Source organism: Carettochelys insculpta, chromosome 4 (genome assembly GCF_033958435.1).
Source record: "Carettochelys insculpta isolate YL-2023 chromosome 4, ASM3395843v1, whole genome shotgun sequence".
NCBI lineage: Eukaryota > Metazoa > Chordata > Testudines > Carettochelyidae > Carettochelys > Carettochelys insculpta.
In genome coordinates, this window is record NC_134140.1 from 81,658,755 (window position 1) to 81,673,910 (window position 15,156).

Genomic DNA, 15,156 nt, shown 5'->3' on the forward strand with positions numbered 1-15,156 from the left:
TTATTCAAAATCAAGATCCAGCACGTGGACAGCTGTGTGTATTGGGCTAGAAAGCATGTGGTGGAGTCCCATATTTGGCAGGGCAGCCACGAGCTAACACTGGACAATTGTCTGTATTATCTGTATGTACCCTGGACCACAATCACCCCAACACTGCATTAGGAGAAATGTAGTAAAGTAGAACCTCAGCATTAGGAACACCAGAATTACAAACTGATGGATCAGGCAAACATCTCATTTGAAACAGGAAGTATGCAATCAGGCAGCAGCAGAGACTAAAAAAGAGCAAATGCAATACAGTGCTGTGGTATACGTCAACTACTAAGGGGAAGTTTAAAAAGAGATTTGACAAGGTAAGGAAGCCGTGTCTGTGCTTGCTTCACTTAGGCTGCATCTACACGACAAGAAAAATTCAATATATAATAAATTTGAATACTTAACCTCGATACTACGAACTTGAATAAAGCGTTCACAAAGCTTCTTGAAATTCGACTCACCTTTTTCCCATGTTGAATCTCCTCATCCCCATTGCCCTGTGCAAGTTTGACAGCATGAGCACTGCATTGTGAGTACCTATCCCACAGTGCCTTAGCCCCGGTTTCTTGAGGGTATTTCATGTTTCATGCTGGCATCCCAGAATTTCAAGCACTGTCCCAGAATTCACTATATCACTAACCGCACGAAAAAAGAACTGGAGATAGTGCTGTTTCCTGTTGCAGCATTCCAGCGGAAGCATGGATCCACGAACTCTCCAACTCACAGCACAGATTGTTTCAGCAACCAAAGCGACTGTCACACAATTTGTCCTTGTATTCCAAAACTCAATGACGTTTGGCTAACCTACTGGTGCTGCTGCTGCTGCTGACGACGAGGATGGTGGTTTAGAACACCACTTATCCCAACTGCAGTCCAAGAACTCAGAGCTGGTGGCTGCCATGACTGCACTGCCCACAGTGGAACGGCGGTGTTGGACTCAAGAGACCAACGCACACTGGTGGGATCACATCCTTTGGAGTCCCAGGATGACCAGCAGTGGATGCAGAACTTTTGCATGTGCAAGTCCACCTTTATGGAACTTTGTCATGTGTTGGCGCCCCCCCAAAGCACAACAACATCAAAATGAGGCAGGCTTTAATGGTTCAGAAGCAAGTGGTAACTGCACTGTGGAAGTTTGCAACCCGACATTTATTGGTCAGTGGCAAATCAGTTCCGGGTGGGTAGCTCTATAGTGGGGCCTGTAGCGATGGAGGTGGCCCATGCAATGTATTGGTTTCTCCTCCTGAAGACTGTAACCCTGGGAAGTGTACAGGCCATAGTGGATGGCTTTACTGCCCAGGGCTTCCCTAACTGCGGTGGGGCAATAGATGGCATGCACATCCCCATCATGGCCCCGGCCCACTTGGCCTCAGAGTACATAAATCGAAAGGGGTACTTCTCCATGGTCATGGAGGGGTTGGAAGCTCAACGGTCGTTTTACCAAAATCAACGCTGGCTGGTCCAGGAGGGTTCACGACATGCACATATTCTGAAATTCGGGACTGTACCAAAAGCTCCTGGGTGGGATGTCTTCCCCTGATCAGAAAATCAAGATTGGCGACGTGGAGGTGCTGATTGTTATATTGGGCAACCCTGCTTACCCCTCTGCTTCCCTGCCTGATGAAACCCTACACAGGAGCCCCGGACCCCAACAAGGAAAACTTTAATCACAGACCAAGCAGGTGCAAAATGATCATGGAAAGACATTTGAAAGAGAGGTTCCAATGTTTATTGAGCCATTTGGACGTTTCTGAAGCTGATGTCCCCACCGTTATTACAGTGTGCGCTATTTTGAACAACATATGTGAATTCAGGTGGGAGACTTTCCCGTCTGTCTAGAATTCTGAAGTGGAGGCAATAGGCAGGGCTTACTCGCAGCCGCTTACACAGCCATCCACCAGTAGGTACGCTCAGGCTGCAGCAGTAAGGGATGCTTTAAGAAACACCTTTATGATTGATTTGTAGTGCACATGCTATCAACATATTTCTCTGCCATAATGCCAATAAATCACACTGTGCCATAATGAATGAATGCTCTTGCTTGATGGGAGGGGGTTAAGTTGCAGTAAATAGAATGCATGTGGCAGGCAGCTGTGCCTTCAGTGTCCCCGCTTCCTCCTCACCGACTTGGTTCCTTCAGCTGCGCGTCTGCTGCAGACAAGGAAGTACTGCTGGGCAGCCGTGCCTTCGGAGCACTCACCCTTCCCCCACCCACTCGGCTGGATTTGTATTCCCCTCCACTCCTGCAGGACAAGAAATCACACCCAGCTCAAAAGAATGATTTTATTTTGCCCGGGGGGCGGGGGAGATTTAAGTGGCTGGGAAAAGAAGCCTTCTCAAGTATTCTTGAAGAGCTTCTTGCAGTGGCCACTGGGGCTCGAGCAGCAGGGTAGACCTCCCCTCTCTACTCATGTGAGGGGACTGTGACGACGGGGGTGGACATCCTCTCCTCAGGGGACCCCAACCAGCAGGTATCAGCTGATACCCCGCTGGGTTGGGAGTCCCCCTGCAGCTGCAGCGGGGAGCGCAGGACCTCCATCTGCTCAGTAATGGCTTTTATGAACTTTGCCACAACCTCATTCATATTTGACAATTGCTGCTGCTGCAGGTCAAGCATTCTCACACTGAAGTTTACTTGACTCTGACACCACTCAGCTGTATTGGGACGCCATTGACCACTGTCCCTTGTCAGGTTTTTGTGCTCTGCCTCAATGTTTTCCATGTGCTGCAGGATCAGATCTTGTTTGCATTTCTCACATCTCCTGGTTTTCTCTGGAACATTGGGCACTGTACCTGGAAAATGAAGGTCAAAATTAAGATACAATTCACAATCTGCTTTGAAGTGCAACGAATGCATCTTTCAGTGTACTATCACTGAAAGTATACTTTTGAAGGACACACGGGTTATTAAGGATGGGACGGTAAATGTGCATTTCACAATACCTCACTTGCCATCACTTACCCAGCACATTGCTTTGTGAACATGGCAAGTTATCAGCAATCGTCCTCTTTGGGTGGGAATGGGAAGGTCTGCAAAGCAGGAGCCGCCGACAGGTGTCATGGGCAGGTGGCCTGTAGCAATGAAAAAAAGATGGCTAGGATGCGGCTTCAATACACAATAAAAATAATGTAAAGGAAAAAAAAATATCCAAAGGTGGGCTGAATGTAAAGGATCATGGGACGGGAAAAAAACAGCAGAGGAACTCCCCATGTGGCTCAGGGTATTCCTGAGAACTGAAAACAAATGGTGCTTGGAAAGGGACATGGTAGGGGAAATGCCCAGCAGAGCCTGGCAGCCATTTGGCACCAGGGAGTCCTGCAAAAAAAAAAAAAAGTCAAAAGCAATGCTGGGGGAAACGGGGTTGTGAGGGGAAATGTCCAGCAGAGCCTGATAGCTGTGGGGCACCGTGGGAGCCCAGGAAAATGCAAAGAAATGCTGAAGGAAGGAGACATTGCATGGGAAAAGCACAGCAGAGGCCAGCAGTGGGGGAGTCCTGAAAAACAAAAAGAAATGCTGGGGGAAGGAGACATGGGATGGGAAAAGCCCAGCAGAACCCAGCATCAGCATAACACAGGGGGGGTCATAAAAATGAAAAGAAATGCTGGTTGGAAAGGGACATGGTAGGAAACACCCCCCCAAAGGCTGCAAATCACACTGTGGGGTGGGGAATGGAGCACCCATTGGCTGCTGCAGGACAATGTAAAGGGGCAGGAAGCATGTTTTAAAAAAAAAACAGATGCAAATTCCCATGCTTCTGAAGGTTGCCAAAGAAGAATTACTCTCCTAAAACCAACAGATATGGAGAAAGAACAGCTACTCCTGCTGTGTGGCCAAAAGCCTGGAAAATTTGCTAAACAGCTGTGTGGTGCCATGACACTAGATCACTATCTGGTTGTCAGGAGTGACAAGGTGTGCTACGGTGTAAGCCGGAACAAGTCAGGCCTGCCCAAAAACCTCACGAAAAAAATATAAAAGTGCCTGAATGAGGCCTTCAAGGAGATCTCCAAAAAGGAGAAGTACTCCATCCCAGGAAACATTAACAGCCTGTTCTGAGGGGCACAGAAGAAGAGCTAGCAAACCTGTACCCATACACAACCCAACAGCTATACCCACCTCCAACCCACTTCTAGCATGCAGAATAAATACTCACATGAACCACTTGCTCCAGAGGGCTAGGGGACTGGGGTGGAAGTGACCAGCGTGGAGGGGAACAGTTCCAAGTGGACGCTGAAGAGCTTTGGGCTGTCTGGAACAACTTCCTCTGTCCCCTGCTTGTTGCTCCTCTCCGTTGTCCTCTTCCTCCATGGCCATCCTGCTCCTCTGGGCTCACCCCAAACTCCATACCAGGGCCTCCACAAGTGTTGTGATTCAGTACGAGCTCCTTGGTGGGGTCGGTCCCCATAAGCACGTGCAGCTGTTGATAATAGCAGCAGGTCTGCGGAGCTGCCCTGACCGCTGGTTGGCTTCCTGGACGTTTTATAGGCCTGCCGGAGTTCTTTAACCTTCACTCAGAATTGCATGGAGTCCCAGGAGTAACCTCAGGCGGTCATCTCAGGCAACACCTGATCATAGACTGTCATGTTTCTCTTGGCCACCGATTGGTCACCCCAAATGGAAATGAGATCCAGAATCTCGTGGTGGGCCCAAGTTGGGGCTTTCTTGCAAGCCTGAGACATGCTAGGCAGATCACTATCCTGAGTGCTCATGGTTGTTGTACAGGGCTACCAAAAATTGCTCCCTGTGCTGTGTGATGGCTACCAATGTGAAGTGACACGACGGGCAAAGGATTTTTTCCATAATGGATGCCCTTTTTATTTGCAGGGCTGGGCTGCTAAATTCCCATTCAAATTCAATCAAAACTTCACAGATTACTTTGACCTTCCTCCTGCACACCTGGAGAGCAGCATACAATGAAGCAGCCATACTTGGAGGGTCACCGCGTAGCTTTGTGGGATACTTACGGGACACTTCCGGAGGCTAACAAATTCGAATTAAGGATATGGTGCTCCCACACTTGCCTTGATTTGAGATTTTAAACCTTTATACCTGTCTGGTAATATCCATTTTTGTAATCGGTATTACGGATCAATAAATCGATTTAACAGTGTTACGGGTAAAGAGAGGCATGTTTTAGTATCAAGCTACTGCCTTGAAATTCAATTTTATCTCGTAGCATAGATGCAGCCTTAAATTAAGATTAAAAGTTAAGATTAAGTTAAAAGCAGCATTTTGTCTTCTGCATAGTAAAGTGTCAAAGCTGTATTAAGTCAATGTTCGCTTATAAACTTTTAAAACAACAGTGATAAGATTTTGTTCAGAATTACAACTACCCCAGTCTTAAGGTGTTTGTAATTCTAGAGTTCCACCGTAATGCAACCCAAGACTTCAACAGTAGCTGGTGCGTGCAAACAACCCCTCTGTCTCAGACTCTGACTCATACTGAGCTCTCTTCGGGTGTACCTACACTGCAAATTAAAAAAAATAAAATCCCACAGCAGCGCATCTCAGAGCCAGGGTCAGCTCACTCAGACTCACTGTACAGGGTTAAAAATAGCAGTGTAGATTCTCTCACTCAGGTACGAGCTTTGGCTTTGAATCCTGGCTAGGGTCTCAAAGCCAGTTCCCGCTCAGGTGGGAACCTCTAACATCGCTCCAAGTCCTGTAAACCAGCATGAGTTGACCCGGGGCCAGAGCTGCTGCTGCAATTTTGATTGTTAACAATGTAGACGTAATCCAAGTTGAATCCAACTTTAAAGAAGGGAGACCTTCCACCAGCGAATGGGCAAATAGCAGCCGATGGGCCAGATCCCATTCACCAGAGTTAATCCGTGGCAGGCCATCACCTCTGTATTCATATGTTCCTCCACTGGTATCAGGATCACAGCACACATTGGCCACAGATTGCCATTCACAGCTAATGGGAGTGACGAGAACCAAATCCACACTAGGAACATCTTTTATAGAACAGCCGCTGGCTTATTATACTTATGTCCACAAATGTGACAGAATTTTAACTGCCCCACAATTTTCAAGTAATTTCAGATATACATTCCACAGACATCACAAAAGAAAAATTCAGAACAAACTAACTGTGTTGGATGACTTAATTATTGGCATCTTCAATGTTTCTATCCAGGATTTATTTTTTAAAATTAGACAAAAAAAATCACCATTAACTCCTTCCCTGAATCTGTGGTGGCTAAGAGAGTCATTCCTGAGCCGGGAATTTCCAACTCACTTTTCCCATCACAATATTCCCTTTAGTAACAATGTACTGACTCTGCCTTATAGAGCGCAAATTGATAATTACCTTGCCATTGCTTTTTGGATTCTGGCCGTAATGAGCCATATATACTTTGACCTTAAACGCCACTACAACAGTGATGTGCTGACACTTTTTCAAAGGGGATGTGTCAACAAAAACAAGTCATGTTAGCATCTCTGACCCATTTTTTTGCATAGAGACATAAAGAAAGTCAGGTTGCTCCTCTCCAGCCCCAAAAAAACCCACGTGCTTGTTTTTTACTTTGGAAAAAAAATCAGAACCATATTTTTTTTTTCTTTGAAGGACTCAAGAGCCTGTGTGCATATCTGGAACTTTTGCAGTCCTCAACTGAAGGGACGTGAGCGGTGAGTCCTTTACACAAGAATCTTTTCTCTCAAGTGTTTGAGTTGTGAATTTGCTAGAGCAGGTTCAGCGAAGTGCAACAAAAATGATTAAGGGTCTGGAGCACAAGACCTATGAGGATAGGCTGAGGAATTTGGGCTTGTTTAGTTTATAGAAGAGAAGACTTAGAGGTGATTTAATAGCAGCCTTCAACTTCCTGAAGGGGAGCTCTAAAGAGGAGGGTGAGAAATTGTTCTCAGTGGTGTCAGATGGCAGAACAAGGAGTAATGGTCAGAAGTTGAAGAGGGAAAGGTGTAGGTTAGATATTAGGAAAAACTTCTTCACCAGGTGGGTGGTGAAGCATTGGAATGCATTGCCTAGAGAGGTGGTGGATTATCCATCCCTTGAGGTTTTTAAGTCCCGGCTGGACAAGGTCCTGGCTGGGATGACTTAGTAGGGGTTAATCCTGGTTTAGGCAGGGGGCTGGACTAGATGACCTCCTGAGGTCCCTTCCAGCCCTGTGATTCTGTAAATACACATTAACAAACTACAAACAAACAAACCAACCACAGAATTATAAAAAGTCTAAATAAAAGCCACATCTACTCTAATCAAGTTTACTATACCAGCGGCGTAAACATCCCTCTAGTATTCCATTCATCGATAGTCTTTCAGGATAAACAGGACCTACATTTGTAATGTTATAAACAAGTATCATTAAAAACAAAACAAACAAACAAAAACAAAAAGCCACCTTGTTCTATTGTGGTGTATAAAGAACACCCGAAAGCAAGAGCATGAGTCCAGTTCTCCCATCCCGTTCCTTCTGTACACTCTCAGGTCACCAACAATAGAAAGTAACTAAAGAAACCAACAGAGCAGTGCCGCCCAAGCCACATTCAGAAAGTAAATTATTTCAAAACAAAAAACAAATCAAAGGTGAGATGTCAGTATTGAAGACTGATACAAGTTGTTATTTACAGAGGGCTATCAGCACGCTGGATACTGAACCAACATGAAGCAGGCAGACATTATGCTTCACACACAAAGTATGGTCCAGTCTCAAATCCTGTGTACACTGTGCATGAGGAGGGCTCACCAGTGATGGGTTTAGTGGGTGAAATGTTTTTAAAAGTTGAATGGAAAGAAGAGAGTACAAGTATAGGAGGCAGCATAGAAAAAAAGGTGGGGAAAATTGGGAGATCACCAGGAGCAACAACAAGGGGAGGGAAAAGCAGGAGGAAACGCTTGGAATTTTTAAATTGATACAGCTCAGGTAGGCTAAGATGATGCTAAGATGAGAACATCTGATTTCCTTCTGTTGAGTCTCATGGCTCTGGGGTAGGTCTATACTTACTGGAAGATCAATCTGGTCAAGGTCAATCTTCTGGGTGTTAATTTCACCGCCTGTGGAGACGTGCAAAATTGAACTATCAGGGCTCAATAGTCAACCCCAGCACTCCCCATTATTGTGAGGAGTAAAGGAGGTCAACGGGAAAGTTCCTTCCACGGATCTCCCTCTGTGAAGATGGCCAGATAAGTCAATCATAGATACATCGATTCCAGCTACACAATTGTTGTAGCTGGAAGTGCATATTTGGATCTACTTTCAGGTCTAGTACAGACCTGGCCTAAGTCAAGGCAGGCCTTAATTACTAACTGGGATACTGAGCTTTTTAACCTTTAATACTCCAACTCAAATCCTTCTCACTTCAGCAGATGTTTAAAGCTGACACTTGATGGATGTTTGGGGGAATATGTAAAATATGATGATTGTGCCAAGCCACAATCCACATCAGGAAACCACCACCATAATCAGCAACACTGTTTGAATATCTCAGGAAAAAAAAAAAAAAAAAAAAAATCAAAGGACTGAATACACATGGTAGACTAACCTCTTCCCTCACTCTTAGAGCTGGTCACACCAAAACAGAACAGAGGCAGTTTGGGAGGAGAACCTCCACTGCTTTGTCTTGGGTTCCATCATTTCTCTATCGCAAACGGGGCTACTGAAAGTGAAACGTGCCTCACATGGCACATCACCACCGTTCCTTGTCAGCTGTGCACTTGTGAGGCTGCTCAGGAGAAATCCAAATGCCCCTCAGTTGATTAGCAGAGTACCCATAGCTAGCTGTTCTGTTTCTACTGGTGGTGCACATTTGTGTGTCTCAGTGCACACAAACAAATTTATTCTGCACATAGATGGAAAAAGATTAGAGGGAACATTGTGTTTGACCAGGATTTCTCACCAAATCAGGTTCCCTGCTTGAATCATTAGCTTCCTCGGCCTGGGGCAGGTGCTTATGGGGAGCATGACATAGACTGCATGAAAACTACCAAAAAAGGAGCAAAGGATATAAGGGCCAGGATGTTTCCTCTCTTTAAAGTCTTCATTAGATTTTTCTTTTAAATGCACCAAGTTTTGTATTACATAATAAAGACAATATTTGAATAGTTCATTACTAATGACAATTATATCTAACAACAAAAATGGGGAAGAAGCACTAAGCAGGGGGCACTGGCTTCTCAACGGCATGTTGGCATTGTTCAGGCTTGCGACTTCTTCAAAAATAACCCATGCCTGTCAAAAGAATCCTTGAATAAGGAAAGCACATGAAAAATCCACTGACAAGTATAACTTTCCCTGGTGAACAAGGGGATCTTTGAACAATATAGTTCTGTGGAATTTAGGCTTCCTTCGAAAAAAGAATCCATATACAAACGTGAACTGATATGTCATCGCTCTTCTGAACCTACAGACAGCTAGCATCAGTGCCTCTGTTGCTGTTCCTACTTCTCCGAAGCCAAAACAGTGTGAAAGAGAGGGGCAGTTTGAAAGCATGTTTGATAAGTTCTTCCTTTCCTGTTTCATGAAGAACATTTAACAAGTTTGGAAGGTGTGAATTGGGAGTGCTTTGTTCCAGGTATGCCTTCAGGGGCTGATTAGACTGGAGGCAAGATTCTGAGCAGGGCCTAGCCAGCCATCAGCCTTGTAAGAAGGTAGCCAGAGCGAACACTGTGAGCAGCAAATAGCAGCAACTAACGGGGAGTTTGCCTGGGAGTTCACCTTGAGGGGGAGCCCCATACCAGCTGTCCCTGTCTTATACGTTTATTTCTTTTGTGCCCTTCAAGGCAGCACTAGAAACATCCAGGGGAACTCTCTGAAGAAAGGGGGATAATGGATGATGACACGGCTAATGAGAAGTCCACTGTTGTGAGCTGTATGGCATGTGCCATGTTTGTCTTTCTCCTGGACGAGAGGTAGAATTTTGTATGTCCCAAGTGCAAGCTGGTTGCCATTTTGGAAGAGACGGTTAGAAGACCTGAGGCGCAGTATCAACCCTCAGGTCCACCAGAGGAGGACAGTTTCTGGACAGAAGGCACCATTTAGTACTGTAGAAACAGCAGGCTGTTCAAAATAAGGAAGTGAACTGGAAGCGTGTTACCTCCAGGAGAAGAAAACCAATTCAGGGTCTCTCCAACTCCAGTGCAGATAAGTAACCACTTTCAGCCTCTCTGCACTGGTGATACGATGGAGATAGATGGGGCAGATACCTCACAGGGAATAAATCAGAAGACGACCCTACGGAATGTAAGGCATAGTATGCCCAGTCCTAGGGAGGGGGGAGTTCTATAACTACCACTCCTCAGAGAAAAAGATGGGTCGTGGTGGTCAAGGACTCCCTCCTAAGAGGGACGGAGTCATCCATCTGCCATCAGGACTTAGAATCCCAGCAAGTTACACAATCTGGGATGTTACAGAATCTCTTTCAAAAATCATCAAACCCGCAGACTATTACTCCTTCCTACTTCTCCACGTAGGAGTAATGATACAGCCAAGAGCAACCCTGATGAGAGCACTGCGGATTACGTAACCCTAAGAAAGGATCCTCAAAGAATACATTTTGGAGCACTTGGAAGAGGGGAGAGTGATCAAAAGTAGTCAACATGGATTCACCAAGGGCAAGTCATGCCTGACCAATCTGATTATCTTCTATGATGAGGTAGCAGGCTCTGTGGACATGGGGAAGTCAGTGGATGTGATATACCTTGACTTCAGCAAAGCTTCTGAAAACAGTCTCCCACAACATTCTTGCCCATAAGTTACGGAAGTATGGATTGGATACATGGACTGTAAGGTGGATAGAAAGCTGGCTTAATGGTTGGGCCCAACGAGTAGTGGTCAATGGCTCAATATCTGTATGGTGGCTGATTTCGAGTGCCCCAAGGCTTGGCTCTGGGGCCAGTGTTGTTCAACATCTTTATTAATGATGTAGATGAAGGGGTGCTCTAAAGACAATGGAGAGAAACTGTTCTCAGTGGTGACAAATGGCAGAACAAGGATTAACGGGTCTGAAGTTACAGAAGGAGAGGAGTAAGGTGGATATTAGGAAAAACTACTTCACCAGGAGGGTGGTGAAGCACCCGACTGCTTTACGTAGAGAGGTGGTGGAATCTTCATCCCTAGAGGCTTTTATGTCCTGGATTGACATAGTCACAGCTGGGATGATTTAGTTGGGGCTCATCCTGCTTGAAGCAGGGGGCTGGACTCTATTACCTCTTGAGGTCCCTTCCAACCCTGTGATTCTATGACACCGTCAAAAGACTGGTCTGTTTCGTGGCTGCCATTTCCGAGGCCTGTAAATTAGCTGCAAAACTGTCACAAATCATGTCATGTTCATTCTGATCTTTCTTGGAAGAGCTTTGTGCAGCACCAGTCTGCCATGGCAATGGAGCTACTGGCAGTGAAAAAGGAACCAACAAACAAAGTGAGCAGAAAAGAAGCCCTGCATCCCTGATAGCTTCCATGAGGCTTTGTGATGTGAAAGAATACAACAGAGAAAGATCTATTCCCCACTTCCTGGCTGCAAAGGGATCAGACTCCTGCCAGCCAAAGGAACCTGAAACAAAAGGTACTCAAGCAAGGTCTGGGTTCTTCACCATGGCGGGAAATCAAGCTGAGGAACAAGATTAGGCTTTTAACTAGTAGTACCCTAACATCCGCAGGTGTGCCCAAGAGCTAGGTATCCAGTATTTTAAACCTCTGAAGGGGAGTTAATGCAAAAAGTGTTTCCCAAATTAGTGCTATTGGTTATTTTCATGCTTCTATGAAGACTACACTTGTTGTACCAGCATAGCTCAAATTTGAAGGCTGTTTTTATTTTCCACATGTAACGCAGAATACGTTGAAAATAAAAACATTGGCCTGACCTTAAACTTCTCTGCTCCATGAATTCAGCAGGAACAAGCTGACTAATGCTCAATGTCAAGTGACATCCCTGAATGATTTTAACTTACATTCTTTTAAAGAGAAGATCCGTCCAAGACTGAAAACATTTTTAAGAGGACTCTCCAAACAAATCAACTTCAAACGGTCTTTTTTTCCAGTGGCCCTACTCCTTCCAATTGAACCTTACAGCATCATGCAGCTTTACTACGAAAGATGAACTATAAAAGACTTACTAGGGTTTCATCTCTAAAAGCGTGACCAGAACAAGACTACTTAGTTTAGCGGTCTGCCCTGCAAATTCAGCCTAGGGCTTTGAAAATAAAGCCATGATCTTTTCCGCTTAAATATCTTCGGCCATACAGATTTTCTGTCTTCTGGTAATTAGTATCATATCTAACTTCTGCACATTACTCAAGACAAGTATTGCAAAGCATGAGACAACAATTAATTACTTGCAAATACATACAGATAATACTGTTATAATCCTAACATGCAAAAGAGAGAGCCCTGACATCTGTTCTCTTCTAAGCCAGTGGCCACAGCAAACCTACTAGCTACTACTAGCAAACCTATGAGAAAAACAATGCTCCTGTTTGTTTTCCTGCCCTCAATATTCAACAATAAATTATGGCATAATGGCCTTAAGAGAGCAAAGTTATTCCATCATCGTTCTAGACAAGAAGGCAACATCCCCAAAGACTGATCCTTCCCATTTGTAGGTCTGGTGCCTTGAAGTCTAGAAAAGCACAACTCAACACTATGCACGTAATCCATCAATAGACATTAAATAAAAAGCCTCAAATGCCATAAAGTCTACATCCTTGTCTTTAGCACTCTTCCACTTTAACTATACCAACCATATTTTACACTATACATTTCTTCTCCTCATGAAAAAAACTTATTCACAACAGATACATTTTAAATTTAATTTAAAACTAAAAATAGCACACCAAAATGGTAACATCACAAAAATCATTAAAAAAAAAAAAGACAAAAAAAAAATCAAGCTTTTGGCTATTATATACATACATACATGCATGCATTACACAGGTATTAAATACATACATGCATACAAATGTATAGCAACAAGCACACACAAGTATATTTCCTTGAAAAATCACATCTATCATGCTGAAGACATTGAGAGGCGCAGAGAAACTGGGGAGTAAGTGTGACAGGAACAATAAACAAAACAGTTAAATTACATCTCCAGCTTAGTACTTCTAAATCATGGTAGCAATACAAACTGCTTATAGTAATAAACAAATACATAAAACCCTGGCCTTCTACTGCTTATCTTCCATGGGTACCGCAACACTGCAGTATCTGAGCTCAGTCTTTGTTGAGAAAGTCAGACAGAGCAGAACAACACTGAATTTGACTCTCCTTTCCCCAAATGATCACAAGCTGCTTGATATTACAGTGTAATTTGCAACCCTGGCAAGGTGCAATCCCAACCCCATAAACACACCCTTTCCCTGAATGCCAAGCCACTGTGACTCATGGTAACACACGGGGGACTTGTGTTGCCAGGTGTGCTGGCCACACAGTTTGTTTGAAAGGAAAATTGACACAAGTGGTGGTCACTGATGCTAGGGCCTGACTATCCAAGCTGTTTCTCCTCCTCCCTCTGGAGACCTCTCAGCGCTGTCACCAGATCTCCTCACCTGAGCAGGCATCAGCAGCTCCCCCTCTTCAGCTTGCCACAGCTCCACCACGCTGGGGACTGGGTCAATAGCTAAACAAGCCAAACAAAACAAGACAGGCTAGACAACCGATCCCATTTCACATGCCCCAGAAAGCGCTTCCAGCAGCATTTCAGGTTTCTCTTCCCCCACCCCCCGCTGGAAAAAGCCCTCCGTATCAAAACCAGCACAGGCTGGTGGGGACACTAATGCGGGTAGGCCAACCTGGCCCAGCAAGGTGCTTCCCGAGCCAGTTTGCAGCAGCGGGAAAAGATAAGCATGTGCCTCCCTCAAACCCCAGGGGAGGCCAGTGCCTCCTCTGAGGCCCCTTTGCCGACAAGAAAGGAGGGTCGCGTTCCGCTGCAATGTCAGCGTGGAATAACGGGGGCGCAGCCCACGCGGCTGCGGGGGGAGGCAGGGGAAGCCCGGTTGATTGGACTCGAAGGTTAGAGGGCGGTTTGTTACAAGGTCGCAACTGCCCCCCAGCACGAGGAGACGGGCCAACCCCGAGGGCTGCAGCCCCGGGAACAATGCTGCAGGAAGCGGAGTCCCCCCCCCATTCTTCTCCCCCGGGCGCGGGGCCGGGCACCATTGCAGCAGCGCGACGCGGGGCTGTGCTCGGATCGCAGGCACAAAGGGACGGCGGGGGAGGCCGGACCCCAGCATGCCCGGGCTGCTCCGGCGGGGCTTCCGAGCGTGCTCTGCCCTCAGTTGCAAGCCGCCCCCTTCCGCCGCCAGCCCCCGCTCTCTGGCGCTTACCTTGGCCCTGCGCTCCCGCCGGCCGAAAGCAGGGCAGGAGGACCTGGAAGACGCCCAGTAAGAGATTCATGGCCGTGGCGGCGCGGCAGTAGCCGCCTTGCTGCGGGTAGCGCAGCCCCGCCATGCTGGTGCGCTGCCGCGGCTTCTCGAAGAGCGTGTGGGCTGCCGCCGCCGCCGCCGCCTGGCTCGGCTCTGCGCCTGTGTGCACAGAGATAGGGAGGGCGCGGCGCGGCTGGGCGGAACAGGGACAATGCGAAGGCAGCCTGCACGCGGGCCCCGCCCGGCCGCCGCTCTGGCCGCGCACGTGGCCGGGAGGCCAGTCGCAGGGGGGGTGGGGGGCGGTAAATCTTCAGCCAGCGCTGAGCAGACCGAAGCCAGCGTTCCCTCGGCTCGCTGAACTCGGGCGGAGCCGCGCCGGAGAGCGGCGTGCGGCCTATTGTCTCCGCCTGAGAGACATCCAGTCCCCCCGCTTCGCGCGTGGGGGGTTAGTCACTACACCGCTGCATAGGCTGGCGGGGGGGGGTGGGCAGGGTGCTGCTGTAGGGAGGCGTGTGTGTGTATAGGGTAGGTGAAGAAGTGGGTCTTACCCCAAAGCTCATTGCCCATGAAAGACGTGTGGTTCTCTGTAAGGTGCCACAGGACTGCTTGTTTTCAACAAAGCTGCAGCCTCCCCCAGCTCGGCCGCTGAAGCTCAGCACATCCCTACCGCACTGGCATTGCGGCGAGTGGCCTAGATGAGCAAATGAGTGCACGCGTGGGGCTGTGCCACGCACTGGGTAATTTGTCCTCCGGGTCAGTAGGCCACCTGCAAGGCAAGCAGCCTTGCCCTGGCCTGGTG

At 46.9% G+C, this 15,156-nt stretch overlaps 2 protein-coding genes across 5 annotated transcripts in view; both read right to left on the reverse strand.

The window, feature by feature from the left end:
• Positions 1-14,630, reverse strand: part of TMEM131L (transmembrane 131 like) — a 164,146-nt gene extending 149,516 nt beyond the window's left edge. For all 4 annotated transcript variants that reach the window (XM_074993153.1, XM_074993152.1, XM_074993151.1 and 1 more), the window contains exons 1-2: positions 14,319-14,630; positions 13,542-13,612 (exon numbers count right to left, since the gene is read on the reverse strand). In XM_074993153.1, the coding sequence (XP_074849254.1) occupies positions 13,542-13,612; positions 14,319-14,442 (195 nt within the window). In that variant the 5' untranslated portion in view covers positions 14,443-14,630. The remainder of the gene's footprint in view (positions 1-13,541; positions 13,613-14,318) is intronic.
• On the reverse strand, positions 2,256-4,378 carry LOC142012606 (uncharacterized). Its single transcript, XM_074993165.1, has 3 exons — positions 4,188-4,378; positions 2,999-3,108; positions 2,256-2,829 (listed from the first exon to the last, which is right to left on the reverse strand). Exons 1-3 carry the CDS (start codon positions 4,346-4,348, stop codon positions 2,441-2,443), a joined length of 660 nt encoding a protein of 219 aa, XP_074849266.1. The 5' UTR covers positions 4,349-4,378; the 3' UTR covers positions 2,256-2,440.
• Positions 14,631-15,156: the final 526 nt, after the last annotated feature.